The 15,856-nt window shown below is 38.0% G+C and overlaps 2 protein-coding genes across 5 annotated transcripts in view; one reads left to right on the forward strand and one right to left on the reverse strand.

Moving 5' to 3' along the window:
- Window positions 1–15,856, reverse strand: part of LOC145444820 (stabilin-2-like) — a 71,260-nt gene that overhangs the window by 48,738 nt on the left and 6,666 nt on the right. For all 4 annotated transcript variants that reach the window (XM_080322839.1, XM_080322841.1, XM_080322838.1 and 1 more), the window contains 11 exons: window positions 15,412–15,545; window positions 14,526–14,675; window positions 13,591–13,835; window positions 12,386–12,650; window positions 11,257–11,457; window positions 10,229–10,396; window positions 8,510–8,728; window positions 5,595–5,740; window positions 3,555–3,709; window positions 2,029–2,212; window positions 510–667 (listed from right to left, as the gene is read on the reverse strand). In XM_080322839.1, the coding sequence (XP_080178965.1) occupies window positions 510–667; window positions 2,029–2,212; window positions 3,555–3,709; window positions 5,595–5,740; window positions 8,510–8,728; window positions 10,229–10,396; window positions 11,257–11,457; window positions 12,386–12,650; window positions 13,591–13,835; window positions 14,526–14,675; window positions 15,412–15,545 (2,025 nt within the window). The remainder of the gene's footprint in view (window positions 1–509; window positions 668–2,028; window positions 2,213–3,554; window positions 3,710–5,594; window positions 5,741–8,509; window positions 8,729–10,228; window positions 10,397–11,256; window positions 11,458–12,385; window positions 12,651–13,590; window positions 13,836–14,525; window positions 14,676–15,411; window positions 15,546–15,856) is intronic.
- The window catches only part of LOC145444823 (uncharacterized), a 95,197-nt gene that overhangs the window by 3,699 nt on the left and 75,642 nt on the right, over window positions 1–15,856 (forward strand). The gene's annotated exons all lie outside the window — the stretch shown is intronic.

The raw sequence follows: 15,856 nt of genomic DNA on the forward strand, positions 1-15,856 counted from the left end.
ATTAAATTGTTGGGTTGCCTGAAAAACGCTGCTGCACACCAAATTTGGCTCGATTTCAATTGATAGATTTTTTTTTAAATCAAATTTTACTGTCAAACCCGTGGAATTGTCGAGTTGTCTACAAAAATGATGCAAAACAAATTTGACGTAATTCTGACCAGTAGAAGCCAAGTTATAGGAGTTTTTCATTCAGAATTCTGGGACTACCCACCGTCCAGGCTATTTTTGCGAATCCAAAATATTCTTCTACCGGCTGGAAGTGAGCAAAAATGGTTAAGCATCATTCTTTTCGACAACTAAACAATTTTAAGGAGTTGAAATTTGAGAAAAAAAAATTTAAATTTTTTTATAATAAATTCAAAATCTTCAAACTCCTGTGCATTCACATCTACCAGTTGAAATCGAGCCAAATTTAGTGTGCAGCGTTTTTTTTTTCAGTCAACCTAACAATTTAATCGGTGAATCCCCGGAATCCGGAAAAAAAGTATTCCAAGCAAATCAGTTCTTACCTCTGAAATTCGGAAAACATTCACAGACAGACTGACCGCGTCCAATATTAGAGCAGTAAGCTGACACGGAACATGGATAGTCGTTGTTTTGAAAATCACATGGATCGTAAGCCTCACAATATATTCCGTCTCCCTTGTAACCAGGCGTGCACGCGCAACTGTAATTTCGGTGCAACAACGTGATAGCTACTAGAGGGAAATAATACTCGACTGATGTTATTACAACTCAAAGGAAGATTACTTTCAATTGCCTGTTGTCGGCCAATCGACCCACAATACCCATCGAATCGCATACCAGGAATTCGTGCGAACCGGTGCCACAATATCCTTTCGTTATGGACTTGTAAGGTTTTAATATCCGAAACATCGAAGTACGGTACCATTCAAAACAAGTGTAAATGTGTCAATTGCTTAGAAAATGTAGTAATGTATTAATCGAGGTCAACCACCTGACTCCATGACCAGTTGGAATGTGCAGACTTGGTTCTTATACAACTGCATAGATATAAAGCAAGGGCTCCCAAGCAAGGGATCGCGACCCCAATGGAGTTGCTTGCCTATTCTCTGGGGTTGCGGAGACAAAAATTAAGTACCAATGACTGTCAGAAGAATGTCAATGAATCGACTGCCATCGGCGCTTCATATCTGAATATTTTAGCTCATTTTTCAAAATAGAAGAAAAAACCAATGCAAACCCGGCAAACAAGATATCATATCAGTTGAAGCGTCACTTAAAGCGCCACCTACTCTAACGCAAAGTTAGTGTCTGACCGGTAGTTCTATGTGTTAACAATATAATACATACACAGGACACACGTAATAACCACGTTGATAATAACGTAAATAAACACGTAGTAATCAGGTGTGGTAGCGATCATAAAAAGTTCGGGAACCCGTGCTATAGAGACTCTAGAAATCGTTGAAAAGACCAGCACACATTGCAGAATGATGCAGATTGACAAGTTGTGACTTATGCCATTCTGTCATAGATGAGAATTTACAGTTAGGTCAGGTAAAACTAAGGCTGTCAAAATTTAGATATTATGAACAAACTTACAAAATATCAATTGCAACTGAATAATATATTCATATTGAAATAAATTGGAACATTGTCGGCTCAGGCATCAGGGGTAATCATCAGCAACTACTAGAGAACTGGAAAGAATATCGTATATCAGATATGGTGATGTGATTACTAACACTTTTCATTCAGTGTGCATGCCTCTTTTTTACATCGCCTAGGCCCGGGTGGGTGTCTGATTTCGAAGACTACTCCAAGTCGTTTTGACACCTTCCTATCGTTCATTGAATCGCAGTCTTGTGGTGTATTGAAATGATGAAATCTTTATCAATAACTTGAATTGAATTGAATACACTATGTTCTTTCCAGTGATGATTACCCCTGGCGAATATATTTGGGTTTATTTCAATATGAACATCTTGTTCAAGTGTATAAGTTCTGTACCTCCAAGAGTCTTGACAAAAGTTCATAGTGGAAAAGATAATGCATCTCATGTACCTGGTATTTCCGTTTTCGTCAGGAGTACACATTGCGAATTGATGACAGGATAGCAAGCCGTTTGCGCATGGGGTAAGTTCCCGGTCGCAATTTTCTCCAGACCAATTTCCGAAACAGCTACCCGGCACACATTCTCCGTGGCTGTCAATTGTGCTTTTACATACCCCGTTCTGACACGTGCAATCTGTGGAAGGAAATCCACTTCAAAGTGAATAAGTCAATTTGATATACTGCAGCGGTTATAAATAGGACAGTGCAAATCGAGTACCTGAGTGACACTCGCATAACACAAGACCCTCGTCAAAGAGAGATATCTACTTACCCCCTACCCAATAGCAACCAAACTAAGAGATCTATCGACTATTCAGGACCTATTCATCTGGAATGCATTACCACAACATATCCGTGAATTGCCTTATGATTAGGGTGATTTTTTTCTGACATGTCAAAAAAAGTCAAAATTGCAGCGTTAGGTCAAAAAATGTCAGAATTTTTTACAGAGTTAAAACTTTTTTGCAACCTGCATTTCGTTTGTATCGTAGATTTTGCACTGTTGATATTTTACAGCTTGTAGCCAACTTTATAGGTCTACTGCTTCAGTTGTAGACGGTCCATTGTTTGCTCATTGTGAATCACAGACACTCAAAGAAACAAATAGGTTGACATTGTGCTATGTTCAACGTATCGCAATATCCCAACTGAAGCAAGACTGCGTGGGCATTGCACGGTTCTTATATCAAGAAGCGCATGAGGAAAAATTGTGATATTGACACCATTGCCAGAATGAAGCAACACGGTTTGTCGCCAGCCGTGAACACACAACTTCAGTGTTGTCAGCTAACAACTGCTGCTGTTGAACGTTCATTCTCCTTTCTTGGCAAGCTACTTAGTAAGGACAGACAATTTCTGTCCGAGAACGTAGGAAAGTATCTTTCGTTGTACTACAAATTTTTTAAATTATTTTTACCATAATGTGTAATGTAATTACTGGAATTCTTCATAGGGACAGATTTCAGTAAAATAAAGTTTTTCGATGTAAAAATTTGTCAGTTTTTGAGGCAAAAACCTATATTTTTCAGGTCAAACTACTTCGTAAGGACAGACAGTTCCAACCAGAAATGAAGATAAGTAGTACAATTCTAACATTTTGTGGGGAAACACCTAATTTGCATACGTTAGGTCAAATTTGGTCAAAATTAAGATTTTTAAGATCAAAAAATCTCAAAATTTTGATTTTTTAGGTCAAAATCTTTCGATTTTTAGGTAGAAAAATCGCCCAACATATGATATATTAAAAAAAGAGCTACTTAATTACCTCTTGTTGTCATACAAACACCGTTGCCTAACCTCGTCCAGACAAGCGTCCAACTTCTTGTATTTTGTAATTGAGATATCAAATTGTAAGAAATTTGGCGGACCGCCGATTGAGGAACAATGTTTTATAGCGAGACAACACAAACTAGAATAGCTTTCATCTATATTGATTGCCCGAAATAATCACAAACCACTCAGAACGGCAATCGTACCTTGGTCACAATTCGCACCAAATTTGGTGGTATTGGAGCATTTTTCACAGGCGTCACCGATAAATCCGGTATTGCAAGTACAGCGTCCCGAACCTCTTCTGGAGTCCGAGCAGACTCCATTACCATTGCAAGGATTTTGGGGAGGACCTCGACAACTGCAATAGGAAAATTTCAAACCATAATTATCACATCGAATATGAAGACACAAGAGCACCAATGAAAAAAAATGAAAACTTTCAAGTTAATGGGAAATTGAACCTAGAATGTATAGTTTCTATACGGAAAGTATCAGAGAGTTACTAAATCTTGATAACCAATACAGGTGATGATCGATAACCGATTTCAGAACACGCACAATTATATTTTTCACCGCAAAGCAGATAAATGTCTACTGAAACACCACCAAGATCAACACAAAATGCAAGGAAATTTCGTTAAAATAATACAATGTTACATCTGAGAGAGAGAGAGAGAGAGAGATGATATTCTTTCTCGCCTGCACCATCAAGATGCTTTGGCGACGGAGTTGCGATACGGCCCCATGAGGTCATCTAGTCTGCGCCCCCGTTTTTTTTTCTCCTCCATGCTATCTGTGATTGCTGTAGGACTAGTAATTTCCAATCATTATTTTCATTGAATTTGAATTATTTACCCGATCTCAAAGACTACTCCAAGTCGTTTCGACACCTTCCTATCTTTTCATTGTATCGCAGTTTTGTGTTTTTTTTTAAATGATTAAAATAGGAATAATCTGATACTGAATACTAGTCTTCGTTCGAGATTACTGGAACAAAATCGGATATATCTATTTCACACATGCCACACCATTTGTATTATCTTCTATTACTTTTCATTAAGTAAACCCTGTGCCAGTGCGCCTTGATTTCGTACTTATACCTTGGGATCTCTGATTTATGCTGACTCATATATATCTGCTCTTTGAAAAAGTAATCGTATCATAATGAATATTTTGTTCATATTAAAATGAACCTGAAAATTTTTCGGCTGACACTCGTCAGAGGTAATCGTCAGCAGCTAGTAGAGAAGTGGAAATAACATTGTAAATCAACAATCCGTTGTCTTGAAAATATTTTGCACCGACAGAATAATTCAGCAAATGTTTGCCGACGGCAGAATCCGAGGCCTTTGCTTAATCGTTTTTCAGTTTCAGGGGATGATTTAAGGGTGAGCTTTTCTTCGAGTGAATCGTATCGCGCTCTCCTGTGTTAGTGATTCTGTTGTTGAAGATTTAATACACTGGACTGGTAATTGACATTTGTCTAAATTTACTATTATACAAAGACATAGGGCGTTAGAAATGGTGTCGGAAGTGTGATCATGCAGATATATCTGTTAATGAAAGGAATGCAATAATATATTCATATTGGAATAAACTTGAATATTGAAAGTACTGGTAACTGTCAAGGTAAAATGAAGCTATTGTGGTGTTGGCCCTTGTTATCCTATCATTTTTACTACATCACACACTGCACCAAGTGTGGTAGTGTGGTCATCAATACGCATTGCTTGATATTTTGAAATGGATGAACAGGGCGCAAAAAGGGATGGCATATTTCTTCATATAAAAGAGGGCTATGCTTTCAACATGCCTCAGTATTACGAGTCTGTAAGACGGCCCATTGACTGTCGGCAAAAAGTTAAACTGTAATGAATATTCAGCATTGTCAAGTGTTGCCACTTGTGTAAGCGTATTTTTCTAGTGATACTCTGTTGAAATATGTACAATTGCAAATCTTCCAACTTAACTTTGGTATATAGTCAGCTTATTCTGATTCAACTGATTCATTTCCTGGTCGACTCTATGAGGGTGGGATGCATTAGGCTCACAGACTTCAGAAACCTGAGATCAGCTCCTAAAACATAGCACGCCTACCAAATCATATGCTCATACGAAATGACTCGAGTATTATGACTCGCATAATTAACACTCAATCACTTGAATCTGTTCCAGCCGCAACAAATTAGATATCGTTCGTTTTTGATTAGTGTATTTAATCGATACTAATGAGCTGTGCTTACCTTCGACATACTGTTCCGTAGAATCCCGGGCAGCATTTGCTAACATTACTTGTGTGTCGGCAAAGTTGGCTGCATCCAAATTTCGATACGTATCTAGCCGATCCATCGTCAATTTGTACTTCAGCGGTGTAGACACATTGCTTCATCTAAATATGACTGATTCGCTTAATAATGAAGCAATTTAATGAAGCGCTTTTCTCAAAACTGCCACTCGAATGTATACTGAGCAGTTCAGTTTATCATTATCAAGAATTTTTATCATTTCAAAACTCCACAAAACTGCGATACAATGAAAAGATAGGAAGGTGTCGAAACGACTTGGAGGGGTCTTTCAAATCAGACACCTGGCCCGGGGCGATGTAAAGAGGAGGCATGGGATGAAGAGTAAAAGAAGATAATACAACAGGACAAGCGACAAAATGCGGTGGTATGTGACGGAAGGCGAGCAGATATGTGGGGTCGTGATCTGGTAAACTTGAGGACAGACTAGTACTGATTCAGTAGAAATTGCTTGTATTTCGACTTGGATGTGGACAATAGACATGCTTGACGACTCTCGGGTAGCTGGCGAGATACTGTTTCACAAATCAGGTCCGGCATATTTGATAGGAAGAAAAGGACGTAGTTTATTTTTGTCCTTGATGTTTTTTGCGGCATATACACCGACTCATGATATACATACACACGATCTGCGCATATGCATATCATGAGTGCATGATGTGCATATGCCGCAGGACAAGGAAGGTGCAGATATAGCCTTTTACGGCTTTTTAAGTCTTGCACCACTCCTCCATGCTATCCCAGTAATGCATGAGCGCCAAGCCGGGAAGTCATGGATGCCAGTGTTACCAATCAGGTCTTTGGTCTGATCCGGCCGGGGATCGAACCCACGACCTACCAATCAAGATGCCGGACGCTTCGCCATTACGCTATCTCGTCGGTAAAGAGCAATGTTCTTTCCTATCAACCATATGATAGTTGGACGGCGAAGACGAATACCTTCAATATAATACTAGGACATTTCTTCATTGCAATTTGATGGCAGTTCAAAATTCGACGACTTATTCACTTTGCAATTTAGGGCGGGGAGCATAAACTTAGCTTATCCGGGAGAATCCTGATCGTCTGACAAAAAATGTTAAAGGTGGCGCATGAAATTGGATAAGATTTGCGCGAGGATTATCTAGAGTTGTCTGGGCAAACTTTAAATCTAGTGCAATTTGGCACGATTAACAGTATTTAACAAGGCGATTAGCATTCTCCCAGATAAGCTGACTTTATGATATCCCCGCTGAAAGTGCATTAATACAACACAACGCGTCGGCCAATTACCATATCTTCAGCACAAAGTACAAGAGAATGCTTTGCTTCATCAAGTATAACTCACCACACGACTGTGAAACAGTATTTCGGCAGCAAAAAGACAGTTGTTGACCATGTCCACATTCACGTCAAAATACACACACTACTGAAATATTACTGGTCTGCACTCCAGACTACCAGTTGATGAAAAATAAAGACTCTCTCTCTCTGATCTGACATTTTTATTTCGCCTACCAACACACATTTTCATTGCTTTTCCTTTTTATGTTACTTCTGTTGACTTTCATTCAGTGTGCATGCCTACTATATACATGCTCTAGGCCAGGGAGGACGCACAATTGATTGATCTACGTAGTTTTTGTGCAATCATGCATTTACTTATGAGTAAGCAATTCAAATAAATGATTGAGCTGTAAAAGGAACAAGCGTAACTTGAACGAGAACTTCAATTCATAGTGAGCCCCAGCACAATAGTCTCGGTCAGCATGGACAACAGTCATGCGTGACAAAATGAATCATAACTAGGGCAAGTTTTAGCAACTTTTTTTAACAGCTTCCGGCAACTTCCTAGATACTCAGAACTATGTACTGTGATGTTTTAGGCAGTTTAGAGGGATTTTATAGTGCAACCTTCTGCAACTTTTCTCTATTTTTCATACCAATTTTCACTGAAACATTGATCAAATATTGCAAAAAATGTAAAGGAGGGATTTAAAAACATGCTATAAACTATTCATAGTATGGTTCTATTCTCATTTATTTGCATACCAAAGAAAGAGCTGTTATCTATGACACAATGGCTTGCAAACAAGAAGTTCAATTGCCCCTGCCAAGCACGACCGTGTCCTAACAATATGTAAATAAATCGTCTGATTCTGTCGTTTAAACTTTAGTTAGTTTCCCATTTCACGAACGCGCAAGCGAGACCGCCGAAAATTACATTTTTACCGGGTCACCTTATCCAGGCTATTGATTTTATTAAAGTCGCCAAGAGTGAGTGTGACGCCTTGGGTCAAGTTCGCAGACCTAGGGGGTTTGGGGTGTGCTATTTGACTTGTTTCAGGAGGAGGGGTTATCGCTATGCTGTTTGGCTTTTTGAGGAAAAATTATTCCCGCATTGCGTAATTTTCTTGCTTTGTGTGTAATTTTTGGCGGTCTCACCAGAATTTTTGGCGGTCTTGCCAGAATGTCCATGAAATGGCCAAGTAGCAAATTTGACAGCTCTGCAGGAACTAGGTTATGCAAGGGAACCTTTCGAGTATCTCACACCATACTAATTCAACAAAAATGATAAATGCAACTTTTGACTGCGACTTTTGTCAAAATTAAGTGCAATTTTCTCGTGATTTTAATGCAACAAAATCTTGCTCTAATCATAACCTTACAATTTCGAAACCTTCTCATTTCATTTTATCGTAATCTTGCGCTGTTTTTAAATAAAGAAATTGTAAATATGCTGAGCTGAAGTGAACAATTATGAAACACACTATGCTTGAAATGAAGGTACTCAATGCTCAGTTTTCAAGCATTGGCAAAATTTCTGAAATGGATCAAATATTCAAATATATCGCCAGACTACTCTTGGTACTTACTGCTGCATATTGAAGACTCAGAGGAATGCCACCTGGCTTACACAATGGTCTTCCGCATTCCCCACATGGACCCCTCTTTGGTATTCGAACTGTGTCCTGACAGCGATTCTTAACCAGCGGTTTCATGGTGGGCGGAATCAGGAACTTATCAACGATATTGATGTAGCATGCGGTGGATGAGCTACTGCTGGTATTGACCAAAATGTCTGATTTCAGAATCTGAAGAAATAAAAAAGGACATTTGAAAAGACTCTTTGAGATACTGAACTTCAATATAATATCTAGTAATATATTCATACTGAAATAAACCTGAATATTTTCGGCTGACACTCGTCAACGGTAATCGTCAGTAACAAGTAGGTGATTGAAATAGACTCAAACAAGTGGCTTAAGCTCAATTTGCTATTTTAGATTATATACAAACTAGCGTTGGGACCCCGGGAAATCCCGATCCCGGGATTGGTCCCGATGAAATCCCGGGACTTGTGAACAGCATCTACCAAGGCTTATGTAGCTCCATATCTCTTATTTTGGTAATAAAGCAGTGTCACAAACTCGGCTGATTGTCCAGAACAGTGGCCTCAAACACGCGGCCCGCCAGAACTGTTTTTTCAAGCATTCGACAATATTAAACTCGAAAATTTCAGATTTCGGATTTGAGAACTTGAAATTTCATTCTGAAACCACTCCAAAAACCTGAATCGCTATCACACATCAAACGTCCACTAGCTGCTAAATTATAATGCGACAGCTTTTACGATGACACGATGCATTTTTCGTCTCGCATGGTTTCTAACTGTCTATATAACTCCTTATGTCGCCAAATTATGCCAAGCACAACAATATTTTTAAATTATATTAAAAACTTTGACTTTTTCGTGGCAACCGTGAATATTACGTTAGTATATTACATTTTCACAATGTGTATGGAATGCCAATCTGCAAGGTCCGACAAAAAATGCGTACTGGAAAATACATATTATACCCCTATTTGATGCTGCTGCCCGCCGCGTCATCAAAAACTACAAAATTGGCCCGCGATAAAATTGGAGTTTGGAACCCCTGATCTAATCGATGATACTCTTGATGCTCTAATGTTTTGCGTCAATTCAATATCACAAGGACTAAATGTTATTTGTGTAACTTGTATGTCTATTTTACTATTTTTCTAATCCCGGGGAATCCCAGGATTGAGGAGCGAAAATCCCGGGAATTCCCGATCCCGGGATTTCAAATTTGATCCCGAAGTCCCAACCCTAATACAAACTCGTTCTGAAAAACAATGTTGGCGTATTTTGATAAAAGTCGACTCCAATGCAAAAATGAAAGAATGAACGGTCTTTCCCGACGACACAAAAGCTGTTGTCTTGATAATGTTTTGTGTAAATAGAATTATTAGTGAAATGTTCGCCAATGGCAGAATTCTTGACCGTTGCCTGTTCTGATTCAAACTTCAGGGAACGTGTATAATCTAAAGATACTACATTGAGCGTAAGCCATCCGTTCACTTTGATTATTCAAATTATCCAAGCGACGTCATATTTGGTAATACGATTGTTGATATAAAATGCTCTTTTTTATCCTCTATTTGTTGCTGACGAATACCCTTGACGAGTGTCAAATGAATATCAATATGAATATCAATATGAATATTTAATTCGATTGTATAAAAAGGCCATGAATAGAATTGAATAGTACTTTATAAATATTATTACTTACTTTGGCTCTTCCTTCTCCGATCATTATCGTTCCATCATCCTCTAATCTACTAAGAGAGATTGGGAATGATGTTTGTACAGTTTCACGGGTAGCCAGTTCAAATGAAGTTACAGTGTTATCAGCACTTGCTATGCTGTACATGAAAATATCTCTCAAAACAACGGCGCCCTGAAACCCAAGATTAAGATTCAATAAACAACGCTAAAATTATTGATTGATCCGATACAATTCTATACTCGTTAATTAATTATTATCATAACGACCCATGATGGTAATTCCATAGCGTCAGTGTTTCTTATGTAATATTATGACATTGTTCTATGATGGTGACTTGATGGTCAACATGGATATTACATTAAAGTGACACTGCTGTATTATTAGGATGTGGTCTCAAATTAGCGTTGAGAGTGTGAAAAACATTTTTGCAGCAGCCATTATCCACTGATTCATTTGCCTCAATACAACAGAGATGGATACAATAGAATGATACAATTAGAATACAGTGGCTGCTACCAAAATATTCCACTTACAACTGAAATTTGAAACCGCATCATATCGAGAAGGCAGCAACTCCCTAAATAGATACTCCACATAAAAAGGTGATACTCATGGGTCAATAGTGTTCCAAACATGATGTCTTTTTCTAGGTGTTACAAAATAAATATTACTGAAACACAAAGAGTCAAAAAGGTTGATGAACAGAAATCATTTTTAATGCCTGTCAATATTTTAAGATATCAAGTCTGCTTAATAACTGAAACAAGCGCTGGACATATATATACGAACATATATTACCCATATACCTATAACTAAAGAGTCATTTTATTACTAGCCATGAAGTCATTCATATTTCTACTTCTGCAGATCCTAATTCAATACATATAAAATGTATTCATAAATACATTACATCCTTAGATTCATAACTATTCATCCACATGCAGAACACTGATGAGCAATTATAAACAGACTATGACTAATATAATCGTTCGATTCCACAAAATCATAAACATAAATACGAATTTAAATACCAATGGACTTTTCAGGTAAGTCAATTCGTCATCCGTTAACTCTGACATGGCAGCATCATTCGGAGCAAATAGAGTGTATCCGGGAGGATCATTTAATCGTAAGGTCATCCATGGACTGATGCTGACCAACGCAGTGAAATTCGACAATGCACTGATCTGCCTTAAGGCTTGTATTCCAACGCCGCTTGCTATGAAATCAGTCTGTGAAAGAATTTGAATCCAGGATCAATTATAATGGAATATAGCATCAGTTCTAGCAGTTAGTAACAAAAAATATTTTCATTCGACTATGTGCTTTTGTGAAAATACAATCGTATCTCAACATAAAACTTTCTACAGTCTGTAAGTTGAAGCAAAATACCTGAATAGCCGAGTTAACTTACAGTAACTAGTAAGTTCTACAGATTCACTAACATCATATTTTACCATTTTTTTTTCATTTTACAAATATCACAGGAATAGATATTATATAATACAACATATCACACTTAAGATACCGCATTTCCAACTACATGACCGAGTCATTTGAAAATCTTCTGTGGTCTCTTTTTTCATATGGATAGTTCGCATTGGGTCTGAATGGGATCTTACTAGAACCCAACCGATTAAAATTATCGAGTCAGTATCGTCCAATAGAGATTAAAAATCATGACTCATGAAAAATTAGAAGGAAAATTGGTAGTAAGTACTCATATTACTAGTGTTTGCAATGTCCATTAGGGTTGTTCAAACATAACTATTTTTCTGAACTAACTGATTAAATCGTTGGGTTGCCTAAAAAATGCTGCACGCCAAATTTGGCTCAATTCCAAGCAGTAGAAGCCGACACAGAGCCAATTGAAATATTTTAATTTATTATGAATTTTTTTTTATAAAATCTCTAATTTTACTGTCAACTCTATAAAATTGTCAAGTTCCCTAAAAGAACTATGTCTAACAATTTTTCTCACTTCCAACCGGTTGTAGCGAAGTTATTGCTGTTGAAAATTTTAGATTTGCAAAAATAGCATCAACGGTGAGTAATCCCGGAATTATTATTGAAAAACTTAAATAACCTCGCTTCTACGGGTTGGGATTGCGTCAAATTTGTCTTGCATCGTTTTTTCAGCATGTAGGACTAGGTGCTCACCATAGCGTCTTCCCAAAGTACAGAGTCAATGATATATATAACGCCGTTAGCAGCCGGCTTAGCACTGACAAGAACTTTAGCTGAGAAACCGTCCGCAAATCTTAAATTGGCAAAGTATCCATCGTCATCGTCATCTGCGTCATCATCTTCAATTATTCCCGGCGAAAGAAGTTTGATCGGGTAGTTATATCCAAGAAGAGGATACATTGTTTTTGCGCTGCTTTCGTTGAAATCCACGTATATAGATCCGGCAACAACATGAGCTCTTGTAAAAAATTTGGAAGCACTTAAACATATTATTATTCACTAACAGTTCCGTTTATCAGGCCAATTTTAGTCTTTAGAAACTGAATAAACTAAATACTAGGGTAGTAACCAAGTCTCACGGTTCCGAGTCACAAGTCAATCTTACTTTTATGGTGTATACTTGAGTCAAGTCAAGGTATGTTCTATTTACCGTCAAGTTAAGGTGCTAAGGGTAGAGTCTGAGTCAAAGTGTTAAGATTCAAGCTTTAGTTTAAGTCATGGTGTTCACTGTTCACTGTTCAGTATCGACCTCAATGCATGCTCAAATCACTTTTTCACAACTTTTCTTCGGTGATAGCGAATGCCTCTCATTCAAAATAAAGTTCTTTTTATCACTCTTAACATGTTCATTCAAACAGATAGGAGACAGTTTCTGGACCTATTTTTCAACTACCGGAACCGATTAATGTGCTACATTTGCTATTCGCTGAAGTTACTGTGGAAGGAACATACCATAATTTGTATCTTTTTGATGTCTATAACACTCTATCGGTTAATTTACTACACACAGAAAGCAACAGCACAAAACCCAATACAAATTCACCCACAACAGAGGTGAAATCGAATTGTGTACATTGTGCTAGCGACCAAACCCGATGGTTGTAATGAGAACCTGATTTTTGGCCAGAGAGTAGTACAATTTTTACATCGTCTAGTAGTCGACTGGTCATTCAGCACAATTCAACCTCAAATATTTTCTTAAGTCAAGCCAGAAACGTCGAGACATGCCGAATGTTTAAGTAAAAGTCGAGTCAATAAACAAAGTGAATCAAGTTGAGTCCATTTTTCATTTTTAAAATAATGACTCGGCCCAAGTTGGGTCACTGAAATATTGGGACTCCAGTCAATACAACCCGACAAATGCCTCACCGATTTCAGCAACAAAAATGATGCAATACCTCGACAATATATTCCATCGCGGGGTGCCGGGTATCTTGAAAAAATCTTGATTAAACGCAGAATCCAACGGCACAAAGAGAGTCCAAAAATGCGGATCGTAAAGTTGATCTTCCAATCCCTCGCCGAACATTGTGAGAGCGTTATTCAACCGACCGGCGTACATTCCAGTAGCGTTCAACTTATACAACTCCGAAAGTAAGTCGTCATAGCAATTGCGATTGTATTCAACCATTCCTGGTGGACACTAGGAGAGTTTTGTCTACATGAGTCATTGGAAACAAGTTTCAATCGGTCTACTACTGGTAACTATGGCCGGGCACAATGATTTGACTACTCAATTCGGAATCGAGAATAAATTCTAACAATTCCAGCAAGTAGTGAGAGATGATTTTTTCGAGAACTGAAATTATACCCATTATACCACTAAGAGTTGATTTGTCAACAAGTATTTTAATTTCGGTACTATTTTCCATTGTTGAAAATCTCAAATGCCATGAAGAACTGGAATTACATTCTTTGTGGTCTCATCAAAGCTGCAGATATGAGCTTTTATTCATGCTGTTGGGTCGTCGTAATGAGTGATGCTCAAATCGTCGCGGTGGGATCATCAAAGTAGCTTATGTGCATGTTTTTTAATTTCGAGATCCATTCGTCAAATTGATAGAAAATCACGTACTTGTAAAATTTTCATATTTTTTTGGCCATGTTTTTGTTCGTCACACTGTTACAAAGTAAACCATGGCCAAGATATTACCAAAAGTTAAATTTTTCAAAATGTGTAAAATGGACATAAGATACTTTGATTCTGCTGCAACGAACTACTTGACTTGATACTCGATTCCGAATTGAATTACTTCGTTACTCGATTTTGAGCAGCCATATTGGTAAAACTAATTCAAAATTCACAGAAATCAAATTGATGCGATTAACTTACGATACATTCGACAGTAATGATTCCTCCAATAAGTACTGTGTTACAGGTAGCTTCCGGGCCGCATGTAGTGCTTTTGTATAAGCCGCAAATATCCTTCAGAACACATTGGCTTCCTTGTAATACGAATCCAGTTTTGCAATCACAATGAGACTGAATATAAAGGTGATGTATTGTGAGTGCAGAAATTTGTAACTAGAAAATACCGTTGTTATGACGACTAACGATGGGACAATTCCAAACAATAAGTATTGTTTTAGACCAGTGGTTCCCAACCGGTGGGGAATTCCCCACTGGTGGGGAATTCAATGGTTTCTGGTGGGGAATAGACCCATTTGTTAAACACTGTATACAGGACAGTCTACATATTTACGGAGACGAATGCGCAATTACCGTTACCAGTTAACTGCTCTGGAATGTATGTATCGAAAATTATATATTGCGTGTTGTTCACAAAAACAAATTTTTATCTACGGATAAGCAATCACAAACGCATCCAGCACAAACAGTATGACGTGACTAACGCTTTCGCTAAATTTTGAGGGTTACCGGTATCGGTTCACAATACGTTTTATGTTGCAGTTGTAGTCGATTGTCTTGCGTACAAGCAAATAGCTGCCCCGTAATGGCAAAAGTTTAGGGGAGTGGGGAATGAAGGCTCGGAATAAATCTAAAATGGGAAATGAAGGCTAGGAATAAATCTGAAGTGGGGAATGACGACAAAAAGGTTGGGAACCACTGTTTTAGACTGAAGTTATTAACCGGGGCTGGAGGGGGGAATGAAGCACCATAGCAGAGCTTATCACAAGCAGTGTAAAAATTTACGCTATTTGGGCATATTGGCATCTGTGAAACTGGTTATCGCTGGAAAATAACACCAACTCTCTACCTGACCAGGACCGTCGAATGTGCAAATACTGCTGGTTGCATTGCATCCACCTCTGTTTGTTTGACACGGATCAATTGCTTCACACCAATACCCATCTCCAGTAAATCCAACTTTGCAGCGGCATGAGGATTGATCTTATTGAAATTACAGATATTAAATTGTCAGCCAGAAAAATTTTCATGTGGAATATGCAAATATGGTTAGATGATTATTGATTATATATAAATAAAGAATATTAATACAACTAAGAGCAAGGTTGTAACCATGTCACAAAGTACTGAGTCCCAAGTCACCGTAATCTTAATTTTATACTTTTGACTCGAGTCAAGTAGAGTCATTTTCAATTCACCACCGAGCCAAATCAGATTCTAAGTCAGGGAACAAAAGGTCAAGTCGTAGTTATAGTGTTGAGACTCGAGAGTCCGAGTCTTAGTGTTCACTGTTC

The sequence above is a fragment of the Botryllus schlosseri genome, chromosome 8 (genome assembly GCF_051294905.1).
Source record: "Botryllus schlosseri isolate E-star chromosome 8, Bs_hap1, whole genome shotgun sequence".
Lineage (NCBI taxonomy): Eukaryota > Metazoa > Chordata > Ascidiacea > Stolidobranchia > Styelidae > Botryllus > Botryllus schlosseri.